At 39.7% G+C, this 15,580-nt stretch overlaps 2 protein-coding genes across 2 annotated transcripts; one reads left to right on the forward strand and one right to left on the reverse strand.

Moving 5' to 3' along the window:
• Nucleotides 1-317: 317 nt before the first annotated feature.
• On the reverse strand, nucleotides 318-4,073 carry LOC309702737 (uncharacterized protein). The gene is made up of 4 exons (XM_082527367.1): nucleotides 3,994-4,073; nucleotides 1,385-1,440; nucleotides 918-1,277; nucleotides 318-775 (listed from the first exon to the last, which is right to left on the reverse strand). The coding sequence occupies exons 2-4, from the start codon at nucleotides 1,431-1,433 to the stop codon at nucleotides 660-662; spliced, it is 525 nt and encodes a 174-aa protein (XP_082383493.1). The 5' UTR covers nucleotides 1,434-1,440; nucleotides 3,994-4,073; the 3' UTR covers nucleotides 318-659.
• Nucleotides 4,074-9,489: 5,416 nt separating this feature from the next.
• LOC309698476 (uncharacterized protein) lies at nucleotides 9,490-15,063 on the forward strand (the record flags this gene model as incomplete). The annotated part of the gene is made up of 6 exons (XM_082520931.1): nucleotides 9,490-9,560; nucleotides 11,183-11,302; nucleotides 12,280-12,311; nucleotides 12,392-12,736; nucleotides 12,843-12,920; nucleotides 14,315-15,063. 6 exons carry the CDS (start codon nucleotides 9,490-9,492, stop codon nucleotides 14,461-14,463), a joined length of 795 nt encoding a protein of 264 aa, XP_082377057.1. The 3' UTR covers nucleotides 14,464-15,063.
• Between the last annotated feature and the right edge of the window lie 517 nt (nucleotides 15,064-15,580).

Consider the following 15,580-nt stretch of genomic DNA (forward strand, 5'->3'; position numbering starts at 1 on the left):
GGGCAACAGAAGATGCCTGGGACAGTTCAGCCATAACTTAAATCTTTTCCTGCTCATACATGCTTGGAACAATCTTGCCACTAAAGTGGACGCGAAGGGGATATCATAGCGTGGCTCAAGCACATTCATCATAGTTTAAACCTCTTGTTTTGCACACCTCCCGTCTGCAGCTAAACACCCCAGTAGCTTTTGTAATAGCTTTAGCCCGGTTGGATTAGTCAAAGTCAAAGTCAAAGTCAACTTTATTTGTCGATTCTTCCACATGTACAGGACATACGGAGAATAGAAATTGCGTTACTCTTCAATCCCTAGATTAGGCAGCAAAGGGCTCCTTAAATACCGCAAACTCCTCTGCTCCGCTACTTGGACCACTAGCGCTGGCCATAACTATCGCTTGACAGACCGACCACGCGCACCATACACATACCTTTTTTTTTCTTTTTCGAATCTTCGGATCACGTGCGTGCCGAACCGTGGAGTGGGATTGGGACGGATTACGGATCAACCGTGATCCGTTGCACCACTAATTTACACTATATCATATTTCATTTTGAAAAATCAAAGTCATAACAAAGAAAGCAGTTATCAGCTGCAAAACTCATTGATGTTCAACTACACAAACTGCAGCACAGCTATAAAAAAGGGGAAGTCTCCTAACTTTAGAGACACAGAGTGAAGAAAAACCCGCAGAGAAGCAGCAACACTCTGATCCTGCCTTGACTTGTTGCTTTTGATGCCTCTGGTTTTCTCTCAGGTTTAGTACTGACCTTTAGCCCTGCAGAGACACCAAATAAATCTCAGTCATTTACAAAAACAACAATAAAGAAATCAGAATAAGTTTTACAAAAAGATTTCCAGTTATCCATGAAAGCTGTTTCACTCAAAATTTAAAAAAAAAAGATACTGAATAAACTCACCAGTGACGCTGAGTTGACATTCCTGGAGGTTGTTTCCATAATCTGTCTCCACTTCACATCTGTACCGACCCGAGTCATCAGTCCTGAGTTTGGACAGTTGAAGTCTGATTCGTCCTTCTCTGAGGGCGTCTTTGTCACTCTGGACTCGTCCTGAAAACTTTTCATCCTGAGACTCTGACACCTCAACACCTTCATGAACCTGATACAGGACTGAATCTTTATGAGCATTTATCAGGTAACAGATGATGAAAATGTAGATCCAGGATCTGTCAGGTTTGGTGGTGAACGTCCACTCCAGTGTGATGTTGTGGTTCTCCTCTGCCTGATAGCAGGTCTGTGTCACATTGACTACAAATGATCCTGTTGAGGAGACAGAGAGGGAAAGAGAGGAGCAGACACACTGAGAACTGGAACAAATCTGTTGTTGAGCTTTATTTGGAGTTCATAAAGTGAAGCTGTAAACGAACCAGAGACACATGAGGTGAGGATGATGAGCAGCAGGATCCTGCAGGTCATCTTCTCCCTGTGAGAGGAGACAGAGGTGAAGACTCATCAACACATGAGGTCAAAGGTCAGTCAGTACAGCTAGAAGAAGGAAAATCTAGTCTGACTTCATTCACTCATTACAACATCTGATCCTCTTTATGATCCTGATTATTACACTGACTGACCAAAACTACATGAACTACAACCTCTGCAATTAAAGCAACCAGAAGAAAAACCTGCACTTTGATTTACTCTGAAAATATTTCACATTTTAAAGTACAGGCAGCAAGTTGAAAGTGAAAGTTGTCCTGGCAAAGTCTAATCTTAAAAGTAGAAATGTTGTCCACTTGTCTTTACCTTAAAAATGTAAATAAAGCTGGATTGAATGGACTGTTGTCTGTCTCCTCAATCCAAACTGGCAGCTGGTTCTATTAATAATAAAATTACGGTTTCATAAGCTATTGTGATTTAGGGTTTTTTTTATTTGTTTTTGTTTTGTTTTTTTGCCAGGCATCAACTATAGTGTGAAAAATGAACAGAGAGTGGCGTTAAGTGCAGTGTTAATATGAAGGCTTGAGTTGAGCGTTTTCACCATTGTCATTCAGAACAGAGGAGAAGCGTCTGTCTGTGAATTCTTCGCTTCTTTAACTCAAAGTGTTTCAGGAAGTATGAGCATTTATAACCCGAACTGACAGACAAATAGAAGCACGTGGTGTTTCTTCCGGATTTGAACATGCATGTACTTTTCCCCTCACGGCGCTAAACTGAGCTGAGTTGGAAAGTACCCTGCAGGCACACTTCCAGGATCTCCCAGTGTCTGTAGACTTTGCACAGCTCTGTGAAATGCATCATCATTATTGAAGGAAATTGCCATCCCGGGTTTCCTCCGTGGCGTGAGCGATAAGCAGAGTTTTGTCCTTTCCTTCTAAGATTCCTAATTATTTAAAGTAACACTCAGGTATGCCGTTCAGCTGGGTTAGTTACAGCGCCGGGAGCAGCTTGGGAGAACAAGGAAACACAGACTGCTTCAGGTTGCCTTCCCAAATCAACTCAAAGGTTTATTTGATACACAGCAGTTTATATAGATGAAAAAAGGTTCGTGTGTCAGCTTTCCCAGTTCAAACCGGTACAGACCAAATAAGGAAACGTCTTCCTGCCTTGTGAGCAAAGAAGTATCCTGTGTGTAGTTTATCAGCTCAGCTACAATTTATGATCATCCCAGCAAAATACACTCCTAGACATAGAATACAGAGTTCTTTCATCAGTGAATTCTGAAACGAACCACCTAGCCTTTAACGAGCCTTTTCCAGGAGATAAAGAAAAAGGGAGGATGGGAGTAAGGAAGTGGTCTCATCTCTGTGGTGTTTTCGACCTTGGGGTACCAGCTTGTGAGTCCTACACATTAATTCTTGGGTCACAGAGAAAGAGAAAAACAACTAGTAGATGGGCCTTATTGAGCAACTCTTTTCTGTATAAAACAATCTTCTGTAAATGCTAACCGTGGTACTAAAATACCTAACAATTATTATTATATTAATATTATAATGATGTTCTTTTTCTAAAGCACGAGACAAAAAGCATATTTTACTCAATATAAAAATGGCCAACACGTTCTCACTCCCAAATTGACGCTACGCTTTCGCGTTCCCCAGGAACGCCGCGGGACGTGACAAATCGTCGGGATGTTACGCTCCGGGAGTGAGAACGGGCAACACCCGATGGCCGGTATTTGCCAAAAAGCGATTGCTCATATTTAAAGTGCTATAAGTAACTTGTTGGGCTATAATATGTTAAACATATGTCAAATGCATCCCTTATGGATGACATAAAGTCATCTTGAGCCACAAACAACATTCGTGTAGCAAGATACAAGCCGCAATCAGTTTTTGGCAGCGACTTTTATATAACCTTTATTTATGCAGTAAAAAAAATCTCATTAACATTAAAAATGTATTTTGTAAGAGTAAGTTGCCCAACAGGACAGCAGAAATAGCAGCAAATATTACAGTAGTTCTGTAAAAATATTTTAAGTGGGGATAAAGGACCGGATTGGTTATAATGTAAGTACAAGTTGTAAAGATACTTAAAAAACAGATAATTTTTTAATTCTTTATGTAACCCCTTTGTATCCCCTGTTCACCGAAGTCTATTTACGAACATACGTAAAGATATTACACATAAAAAATACACAGAAACACTGGAAATCACTTTTTGGCAGACAATCACTTTTTGGCACAACACCGGCAGCGCAAGGCTCGTAAACAGGTCGCTGATGTAATAACTGAACCGTCCTTCCTTCTTTTTCTTCCCCACCAATTCATCACACACACATCTAAAAAACACGACGAACAAAATGATTTCACGAAGGTGACTCGAGTTATTATACATTTCAGAGAAGCTGGATTTAAACTGAACTTTAAACGTTTTTAATTTCATTCATTTTTTTAAGCTAAATTCGCAGTTTAGAGGATGCCGGTGGACTGCAGATTGTCACTATTTGACGTGTAAACTATGCCCCGCTGCTTTTTAAGGGAGGTGTTTTTTCTGAACACAAATACGCAATAACAACAACAGCGACGTGTCACATTACCTTCTAGCACATGTTAAAGGGTGAAGAGAGGAAAGATGTCCTGGGTGTCCGGGTAGCAGAGGTCTTAGAGGCAGATCCGCCCTCAGATCAGCCAGTCATCAAACGTTTTTTTTTTTTTCCAGATTTTAAAACTTTACCGGATGGTCTCACGCTAGACCGAACAGCAGTACTTGTCTAAAAGGCTGAATACTATAAACTATCTAAACATGCTTCATTCATGGAGTTACTCTTTAAATAAAATTATACTGATATGAGACAGTGAAGGTAACTGCTTTTAGAGGTTGTAGTTATCTTACATCACATTAGCTACCTGCATATGTGTCGCAGTCGTTTCTTCATGAGGGACCCCTCCCACCACATCCATTCCAGTACTAACTCCAGCTAAGTTACAAACACGACCTTCTTTGGTCATTGAAGATTGAGCACACCAAAATAAAATGATCCTGATTGCGCTGTTAACAGTTCATTTTGAAGCTGTTCATTTACAGACAGCTGTAAAGTAAAACTCTGATGATTATCCAGCATTTTATCCCTCTGACTTCTGATGTTTTTCCAAGAGTGTGTCATTACAATGACGTTGTAATCATGTTTTTAAAAAGTTACTAAGTAACTAAGTAACTACTTTTGAAAATAAGAAATCAGTAAAGTAACGGGATTACTTTTTTGGTGAAGTAATCAGTAATTGGTTACTGATTACTTTTTTCAAGTAACTTGACCAACACTGGTGGGCACAGCAGAATGTTGTGCCCATAGTGTGGGCAGTATGAATAGAAAGGGTTTTTTTAAATGTTGTTTTTGTCTTACATTCAGGGGAGAGATTTTAGAGAATTATGTGTGATAACCATGTGAGACAAAATGGGACAACTCTCCATTCAATAGGCTTTTTTCGTTAAATAACTTGCATTTTTAATATCATGTTTTTTCTTGCTTGAAAATCAAACCTTCCCTTTTAGTAAACATGCAGGTTTTTTTCTCCCCTGATTGATACATCACCCCTCCCTTCCTCCTCTGTCAACTCTTGTCTGGTGCAATCATTCAGTGTAACCAGCAGCCTTTTCCTCGTTGAAGTCTTTCACACTGCCGCAGAGAGTCACTTTGTTTTTCAGTCGATCATTAAATTATTAATTTGTAGTGATGGGTAGATGAAGCCTCGTGAAGCGTTTCAGCACATTCCCCAAACTGTATTTATACTGTGTCGACACAGTGTTGTTTTGCTCCATACTGACACCTGCTGGACCTTAAATATCATTGCAGGCAACTTACTTGAGACTCATAACAGACACTGATTCAATGACCTAGTCATACTTGTATACACTGTATACCCCATCCGGGAGGGGGCTCAGAGTAGAGCAGCTGCTGCTCCACATCGAAAGGAGCCAGCTGAGGTGGTTCGGGCATCTGACAAGGATGCCCCCTGGGCGCCTCCTGGGTGAGGTGTTCCAGGCATGTCCCACCGGGAGGAGGCCCCGGGGAAGACCCAGGACACGCTGGAGAGATTATATCTCTCGGCTGGCCTGGGAACGCCTTGGTATTCCCCCGGATAAGCTGGAGGAGGTGGCTGGGGAGAGGGAGGTTTGGGCCTCTTTGCTTAGGCTGCTGCCCCCGCGACCCGGCCCCGGACAAAGCGGATGAAGATGGATGGATGGTATTGTACTTTCCATGGAATCATTTTATATCTTTGACATTTCAAATATTGTAGACATCTTTAAAATGTATTGTGAATGACATTAAGTGGAAATTAAAATGAAAGTATTGTGAATGTAATATTACCCATTTAAATGTAACTGACTCAGAGTTTATACAGTTTTTACACTGTTTTTGCATTCAGTCTATTGCGTTTTTTGACACCATTTCCCCAGCTTTGGAAAACACACGACACAGGGCACAGATGAAGCTGGGGTACACAAAAACTGTAAAGCCAGGTGGAAAAGGTTCGGATAAGATGTCTTCCTATTCCCCCAGTACGTTAAAGGATCCTCTGATCTTGGAATGTTTCTCTCAGTCTCTCACTGGACCTCAATGATGGAGTCTGCTGTTGCATTGTTGGTTTATCTGCCAGCTTCTTCATTGTGCCGCTGCCACAGGTTTTCTGAAATAATAACATATGCATGGCCGTTTTAGTTTTTGTCGTCTACTCAAAATTTGTACACATTAGCATCAAAATAAATGTACAAATAATCTGATAATAGTGAACTTGGCTGGAACAGGTGACTGCTCTGATGAAGGTCCAGGCTGTGGCTCAGATGTTGTGCGGGCAATTACTGCAGCACACTCCACTCGTTCGAGTTCCTCCGCATGTTTTTTGGCTATCAATACCTTGATGGTGTGAAGATGAAACAAAGTTAAACCAGTATGCAGTACTTAACATCAGCTACCTGATGAAACATTGTCTATACAAACCTTTCTGGTTGGCAAAACATATGATGGATCAAGGACCTGAACCAGCTCCCTGAACCCCTCACTCTCCACAATACTAAGGGGTTGGCAGTCCTTTATAATAAAATTCAGGACTGCCTGGTCAATCTTCCTAGACGCTTGAGTTCAAAATAATAAAACGCATATTAATAAAAAGATGATAATGCTGCTCAATATCTATATAGGCCTACCAGTGTTCATTCTCAGTATGTTTGTCTCCTCATTTTCATGTTTGGCACTGTAATGCCTAAACATTGAGGAGGTGCTTTTGTTTGTGTAAGAAAGCTCCACAGAACAGATGCGACATTTAACCTGCATAAAATGAAATAAATAATTTACACTGCAAGTCACATTGCTGTTTTTCCTATTGTGATAGATTACACTGAAACAAAGTCAGACAAACCGTTACCTTATTTGCAGTTAAAAGATCGAAAGAAACTTTTCTTTTTCTTTCGGGATCCATTTTGTTATGGAGAGAAATGTATTTTTTTTTTATCTTTGTGAGAATAATTTTGTTTTTGTTTGTTTTTTTTGGTGGCGACTCATTCCGTTGACAGATGCGCATGCGGTACCTTTTAAACTCTGGCTGTGTCCCAATCCAGCGACCGCACACTTCGAGTACGCATTTTGAGACCTATTACGTCACAGCGACGCGACGACGGCTGTCCCAATTCGAAGTGCACTTCAAATGCGTACTCCAAATGCCGTCGATTTCCGTCGATTTCCCCAAATATCAAGCGTGGTCCGGTGCACGCTTCGTGGTCCCATATATCCCACAATTCATAGCGCGGCGGTGGGTGTGGATAATTTTGCCGCAAAAATACGGCAGTAGGGAGCAGCCGAAGAGTGAACTGTCAAAAGTAAGTACTGAGTGATGTCACTTATTTATGTGTGAATGTTTAATAATGAAGAACATTAAAACATTACTGTTGGCCACATGTCAGCAAAGTTATGTGACATTAGTGATGTTTGTACTAACTTGGTTTTAAAGCCTTTACTGTAAAATATACGCTGTTCAATAGTTGACTTTAATCTTACAGAGAATGTGATGATTTTGTGGATAATTAAAGTCAGTCATATATCCACAAACACAACAAGCTGAAAGTCAGTGATGCTGCTCGGTTTGCAGTCCTGAATATCACGGCACCAGCAGGATCCACTGCACTGTTAATGTTAGCTATGTTACATTGCTGCCTCTGCTCGGTGGTGTCGAGCCAAACGGACTTTAACGTGTGTTTGAACGAGCTGACGGTTCACTCGTTAAGCTGAAAGAAAGATGCTTTAATCACAGGAGTCACACATGTGTCCACTGTACCATCTGGGAACTCTTCTTGTTTAGCACTCGTAATAACACAAACACTAAATCCTCCTGTTTGTAGCAGTGTATACACCTGAGACTGTCACCTGTCTGTCTGTCCTGCACTCTCTCTCTTTTCTTTCTCTCTGATTGTGGAATAAAAGTATGAACATGTATTTATAAGTTACACTTGAGTTTGAATCCTGCAGCTTATCACACATTTGATTTCCATGTGTGACAACTGCAAGTGTCCAGAGTGAGGACAGACTGAGGGACCCACTGCTGCACATCATCTGTGAGGCTTTGCACCCCTGATGATCCACCAGGACAAACTCAGCAGTGTGTGAGGAAGAGGAGTAGGAAGAGCCAGCAGCAGCTGACAGATGGAGAGAATAGACAGACTGTTCCCTGTTTGTGAAGGACTGCTAGAAAAGTTTAAAATAACTAATTGTCTGTCCTGAATCAGTCTTATTAGGTAATGTTCAAATAATTGTATCATTCCAGTGTTTTCAGTGTGGGAGAAAGTACTCAGGGCCTTCAAGTTACACACTATGAAAGGCAGCAACAAGTGTAATATTCAGAAACCTAAAGTATGTATCAGCAGCAGAATGGACCTAAAAATAAATGTTTGTTTCAGTTCTATGAAGCTTTGAGTATTTTGGATTAGTAGAACTGCTGTGTTTGTTGCATCATATTGCTGTAATTGTTTATATGCTTTATATATTCTGAGGTAAGTTGATCTATAGTGTTACATCATATTTTATAAGGATGTTATGTGTTTGTATACTTTCTGCCCAGTTTGACCCATTTAGCAGAAGTCAACCTGTTTAAGGCTCTGATATCTATTCTGTATGACTTAAAGCAGTTATGACATGGTCTGATTTTCTCACCCAATAAAGGAATATTTCATATATCAGTCTACTCTTCATTCTATCAGAAACCGTTATCACAGCTCGTACATTTGCTTTTTACACATATATGTAAGCATTGAGCCAAATGTAATCTAATGCCAACATATTAAACGAACAATATTTGTCTCATACATAATACATCTATATATACACTGTCAAAGGTACTTGTCTTTGAGTGAAGATTTAAGGTGATAGGAAATATAAATAACTGCAACTTGAATCTTTGACACAGAGTCCAAGCTCACTGCTGTAATATATCCTGTAATATCATAATAATCTGACAATAAATATAATATTGGCCATATTATATTCACATTACCAAAGTGAGATGATTTTAGTCTCATGACCAACATTAACTAATTGTTATTTACTAACTAATCTTGAAATGACTGTTCAGTACAGAAATAAAGGCCAGCAATCATGTTTTACAGTCCCGTGGTCTCAGCCTCAGATACTCAACTAATCAAAGTGATGTCATGACAAAATGAACGAACAAAAAAACATTTTTTTCTCCTTCATTTATGTCAAACAATGCTGTAGTATCATGGTTGCTAGGCAACCTGAGCAGCGCGACGAAGGCTAGACCGTCCCATTTCACAAGCCTCGCACTTCCGCACTTCTCGCACCGTACATAGTACCCGTACTGCGCGTACTCCGAAGCGTGCGGTCGCTGGATTGGGATACAGCCACAGTTTGGCAACGAGCGATACAGCAGCTGTGCCGATCACCTGACTTTTTTCTTAAAAAGACACAGCACAGATACAAATTTCGCTAAGAGTATAGGTTTTTTTTGTTTTGTTTTGTTTTTGTTTTTTTTGATACAGCTTGTAAACTCACTGTCTGACCCATACTCCGGAACGGTAGGAGGCGGTAATGCTCCTTTACGTTGGTTGCCAACCGCCGTTAAACACAAAGAAGAAGAAGAAGAAGACAAATTTCGCTCTGTGAGCTTGATACGTGCATCAGTGTTGCTGGAACCATCACTATTAAGTTACACGAAGTGGACAGCTCGCTGCGGTCTCTCCTTTAAACCGGTGAGTATCTAAAAGCTGATTTGACTCTTTGTGTCTTCATGTTCAGTCCTTTAAAACGTATTTAATGTCAACATGTAAACATGTCAACTGCATTTCGTTGCCCTGTACCTGTGCATGTGCAATGACAATAAAGTTGAATTCTATTCTATTCTATTCTAAAACTCGGCAGGATTTAAGTTTGGACTACCTAATGAAGACGAAGCGCATTAATTGATTTAAGTATTATTAAACCAGTGTTAATGTTTTGGCTTTGCTTCTTCGTCGGTTTTTGTTTGGAACGATCACAGCTGTGAAGTTTGTGGACATTTAAAGTGCGCATTGAGGAAACAGAAGAGCAGTTCACGTCTTAAACCATTCAAATGAATAAATAAAAGCTATATTTTTTGTTTGAACTACTGTGCTGCTGTTTGCTGCGAATATTTATTTAGCTCTCAGAGGTAAATCTGTACCAACTCTGAGCCGTGAAATATGCTTTTATCGTTGCATTACTCCACTTCCTCCTTCCTTGTTTTTGTCACGAGTTCTAAATCTGCTACTTCCTGGTTGAAAAAAATATTTTTTCAGTGAATCGTTTTTAGTTGATTCTTAGAAACTAAAAGCTGCTCCCCAACAAAAATCAAAGTTTGTGTTTAAATTGTTTTCGTCTGTTGCCCTGTGTTCCAGGTTAACTGTTTTTTGTTTGTTGTTGGTTTTTTTACTGGTTTTTACACTAACGTTTTTAAGTTAAGGTTGCGCAACAACAAGGTCCAGCAGCTCTGCTGGTTGTAGCAGAAACAGAAACAAAATAAAACCTGACGCAGTTGAAGTTTTTTTAAACATCATCTGAAAGCGCCGTGTCGTTAGAGTCGCGATTTTCAATATTTTGTTGTTACTGTAGGTGAATTAAAGACAGACTGTTAAATGGAAACTGTCCGAAACATGACCGGTGTAATGCTTTAATAATAGTTGCTTCTGGGAGGTTGTTAAGCCTGAGATTGAAAGAAATTTTGGTTTTTTGTTCTACAAGTGAAATTAAGCGCTTAGTTGAGTAACAGACTCTGTGAACCTGACCTACTCACTGACAGGTTTCCTCCAGCAAACTCCTCCTCCTGATGAACCTGACGAAATAACAGAATCGTGTAAAAGGAAAAAAAAAACCGCATTACTCTCATAAACGTATATTATAAATACGATTATATTTCATAAGAAGAACCTTTTATCCAGATCCATCCATCTATTTTTATTGTCTATTATTATGACAAAGTGGAGAACCAAAGATGAACATCATGGTCCACACTTGCAAACATTCATGTTTCTCAGTCCACTAGATTAAAACGAGGCTCTGCTCTTTATTTGGCAAATCCATGTATCGGAAGGGCAGAAAACAGAAAACAGCCTGCGTTGATTAAACAACAAGTTTGTAAACTTCATCGTGGACTGTGGGGGAACATTTAACAGATTAATTCTTGGATACGTCAACACCATGAATCGAAATTTAGTGGAAGTGAAGAACCAAAAAAAAAAAACACATGCTTGTCATTTTTCTTTTCTAGGTTCCAGGCCCTTGATTGTGATGCACTCAGGAAGTTCACCAGGAAAACTTCATCGTCACATGTTTGCTCACTTTCATGGAGAGGAGCTCCTGGCTCCTGGAAGCTGAGCAGACTGAAGAGGTAGGAACGTCATTCAAAACTGAGCTTACAAGAGTTAGAAAAGTTGACATAGGTAATATTAGACAAGGCACTGCACACTGATGTCAACAGGTGCTTTAAATCTATAGGCTTGAAGTGTGTAGTAGTAGTAGTAGTAGTAATAATAATAACAATAATAATTCTGAAAATTAAAAAAGCTGTATAAAGAAAAATGAATGCAATAATTTGCATATCCCATAAACTCACATTTAATTCACAATAGAAAATAGAAAAAAATATTAACTGTTTAAACTAAGAAAAACACCATTTTAAGAATAAGGTTAAACAGTTCCAGAATAAGGTTTCTCAGTGTAAAATTGTGAAGACCTAAATGTTATCAAATACATAATACTCTACAGTACATGATATTATCGAAAGATTTTGATCATCTGGAGAAATCTCTGTGGGCAAGGGACAAAAATGAAAACCAGCATTGAATGCCCTTAATGTTCTGGTCCTCACTGCGTTAAAAAATGCAATAAAATGCAATAAAAAAAGTCTTCCTGCCTGCCATTGAGACCTTTCACCAGCTCTAAACATTTAGAGCGTAAAGAAGCAAAAAAATAATAATACATCAGAGAGGATCCAGGACTGTTAGCTTCTTATATCAGACAAGATTGGGACATTGAGCTGCTCTCCTCAGTTCCCACGTGTTTATAGACTGTTACAAAAGAAGATCTGATGCTACAATAAAAATGGTCTCTTCCCAACTTTTGGAAACATGTTGATTCAGCTAATAGTGTTTTGTTTTTTCTTAAAGTTGTGCGTTTTCTCATTTTAAAAATTTAATGTTTTTTGTGTTCTGTTGTGAATGAAATATAGTTTTATGACATTTCCAATTCATTGTATTCCATTTTATGTACATTTACTTTTTATGTCTGACTTTTATTCTCCTAGTTTAAAAAAAAAAAAAAATCTAAAACTTTGTCCTCACCTTTTTTCTTTTTTTTTCCTCACAGGAAAATTATCATCTCGATATTTCTGTCTTTATGTGAGTTTTCACATTGACACATTGAGAGGTTTTTATTTAAATAAAGCTACAATCCTGACCTTCCTCTGTCTCCTCTTCAGGTATATTTGCTCGAACTCAGAGTGTCTATGAGGCCAAGGAGGGCAGCAACATCACCATCAGACTGGACCGTCAGCTCCAAGCTGACGTGTCTCTAGCTCACTTGATGTGTGTTTTCCTCTCAGATAATGGAAATACTTTGTTTAAAATGATCAGAGGAGTGGAGGACTCTGAGTCTCAGCATGAGCAGTTTGCAGGACGGGTTCAGATCGATAGAGACGCCCTGAGAGGAGGAAGAGTCGTACTTTGTGTGTCCAGAGTCACAGCTGAAGACTCTGGAAACTACCGCTGTGATCTGGCTGCTGATTATAATAAGGTGCTGAGGAGGTGGGAGCATGAGGTCTCTGGTAAGTCAACAGAACCCCAGATGCAAACCTGTTGTGCCTTTGTTTTTGTTACTGCTGTAAGATGACCTGGATGAGAATCTAACACCTAACTAATCTGCTTCTACAGAAAATTTCATCTTGAATGTGACTCGCCTTCATTCAGTGAGCAGTGATGGCTTCCACACAACACCAGAACCAAGTGAAGGTAGTGTTACGAGTTCAAAATATTGGGGATGGACACCAGAGGAAAAACCCACAATAACAACACTGGTCCGGTCGGGTTGAGTCAAACGATGATTTAATGATCACACACGTGGGAGATGGACACTGTATGCAGACAGTCTCAGATCTCGTCTCAAAAAACACATCACCATAGTTTTATGAAATCAGGGTATTAGAACGCCCCTTCATGCGTAGTGACAGGTGTAATACAATCAATGTTGACAATTTTATTTAACACAAAGAATAACATTGTCTCCTTCCCGAGGGCAGACGCTGACTGCCCCCGTCTCCTAGAACCGTCTGTACCCTGCTAAGACACAACATGGCAGCTACAAGGACTCTTTCATTTGTTAAGACCATCAGTGTGTATTGCTCTAAATCAAGTATATAATATTAAATGAATATTGCTGGATCAGCTACTTCTACTTAAAACATATTAAAACATGACTAAGCACAAAATCACCAAGAATAACATCGTATAAGTGCTGTGTAAGCGCGTGCGGCCTTTCAAGCTCAAAGCCTTTGCCCTCCATAGATCAGCCAGACTCGCGCTGGCTGTAGCTTTTAACCTTTAATTACCTTGAGCACAACTCTAGAATAAGCAACGAACTGCAATATGTATGGAATGATCATGGTTACATCTGCAATGGAAAATCATGTTATTATTCTGGTACCTGTAAGAAAAGATCAAACTAAAGTTATAACAATCACTGTAATGCAAAGGATAATGTAAGGTCAAAAACTTCAATTTATGTTTAATGCAAAGCTGGTTATATACTTCTAATGAACTAATAATGCCATCTTAAAATAATGAATGATAATGAGAAAAACATCCCCTCCTTATTCTACAGTAGGACACACCGAGCTGCTACTATGGTTATTAAAGGTTTTAAAGGTGTTCACTCATTAATTAACAAAGTGCTTTGTAATGAAACTTTTCTTTTAAAACAAAGTCTCTCTAGAACAAATCTAACCACTTGGTAGCCAGTCTGAAATGCTGCCAGGCATTTATTTGTGCACTTATTTAGAAGCGTTGACAACGATAACACTGCTCCTTTTTTTGCTATGGCTTTTTCTTTTTTTTTCTTTTTTTTTTTTACAAGTTTATTATTTATTCAGTACCTAAAAAAACTGACTGGCTGGTGCTGCAGAAAAAGAGGGGAGAAAATGGAGGGTTTAAAGGAAAGTAGAAACAAAATCTACTGTATGTATTTTAAATGGTCACGTAAGAGTATCTGATTCCAGATGAACAGAATCAACTTTCTGTAATTGCCTTCCCTGAATGACTGAGCATGACAAGGTTAAATCAAACATAAATAGTTGCTTCACCTGACATCAGATATAAACTGATGTTTTGTTTTTTTTCTTTTCTTAAAGGAGCAAGAAGTCCTGAGGAGAAACGCAGAGCTCATGACTGGAACAATGTTAAAACTGTTTTAGGAGCTCTAAATGTTGGAGCTCTAATACTTGGTGGTTTAGTGTTAGTGATAGAAGAGGCTAACAGACATCTGCAAGCAATACTGTGAAAGTTTTTTTTTTTTTTTTTTTTTTTTTCTCTGTGTAGTTGAATTTTAATCGAACAATTTTTATGCTCTGATTTATGTTTTGATGTATTTCGTTTTGCACTTATAAAGACAAAAGCCTAGATCTTTATATTCAAAGATTCATTCGAAGTTACATTTGATCCAAATGCACATTTCTCAGCATCATTATGGCTCCAGGTAGATCCCCTTCGTGGTCTCCTGGAAATAATAACCACAGCTTTTCAGCCGTTCTCAGTATCAGCTTCAACTATGAGCATGGGTTATGAAAGAAAAATCACTGAACATGCACTTTTACTCTTTTTAACATGACCTTAGACATTTTAAGTGGGTTTTCTGTCTCTTCAGAGAACTCACTCTCAGCAAATAATGTGAAACATGCAGCATTTCAGCTCAAAATTGACAATGACTCATTTTCATGTTCTCACAGTAATGTTACAGTAACACACTTCATTTCTATTAAAAATGTAAGTGGCAAGACATAAAACCATTGATGTAATTGTTTGGTCTTTATAAATCACATCTGACTTAAACAAAGATAAAAACAATAAATGTAATAACTGCACTCTTCAGTTTGACAGACGTGTTTCATCCATCCATCCATCCATCCATCTTCATCCGCTTATCCGAGGTCGGGTCGCGGGGGTAGCAGCCTAAGCAAAGAGGTCCAGACCTCCCTCTCCCCAGCCACCTCCTCCAGCTTGTCCGGGGGAATACCAAGGCGTTCCCAGGCCAGCCGAGAGATATAATCTCTCCAGCGTGTCCTGGGTCTGCCCCGGGGCCTCCTCCCGGTGGGACATGCCTGGAACACCTCGCCCAGGAGGCGCCCAGGGGGCATCCTTGCCAGATGCCCGAACCACCTCAACTGGCTCCTTTCGATGTGGAGCAGCAGCTGCTCTACTCTAAGCCCCTCCCGGATGGCCGAACTTCTCACCCTATCTCTAAGGGAGAGGCCAGCCACCCTTCGGAGGAAGCTCATTTCCGCCGCTTGTATCCGCGATCTCGTTCTTTCGGTCACTACCCACAGCTCGTGGCCATAGGTGAGGGTAGGGACGTAGATCGACCGGTAAATTGAGAGCTTCGCTTTTACACTCAGCTCCCT

Source organism: Aulonocara stuartgranti (genome assembly GCF_965226115.1).
Source record: "Aulonocara stuartgranti genome assembly, chromosome: 3".
Taxonomy (NCBI): Eukaryota; Metazoa; Chordata; class Actinopteri; order Cichliformes; family Cichlidae; genus Aulonocara; species Aulonocara stuartgranti.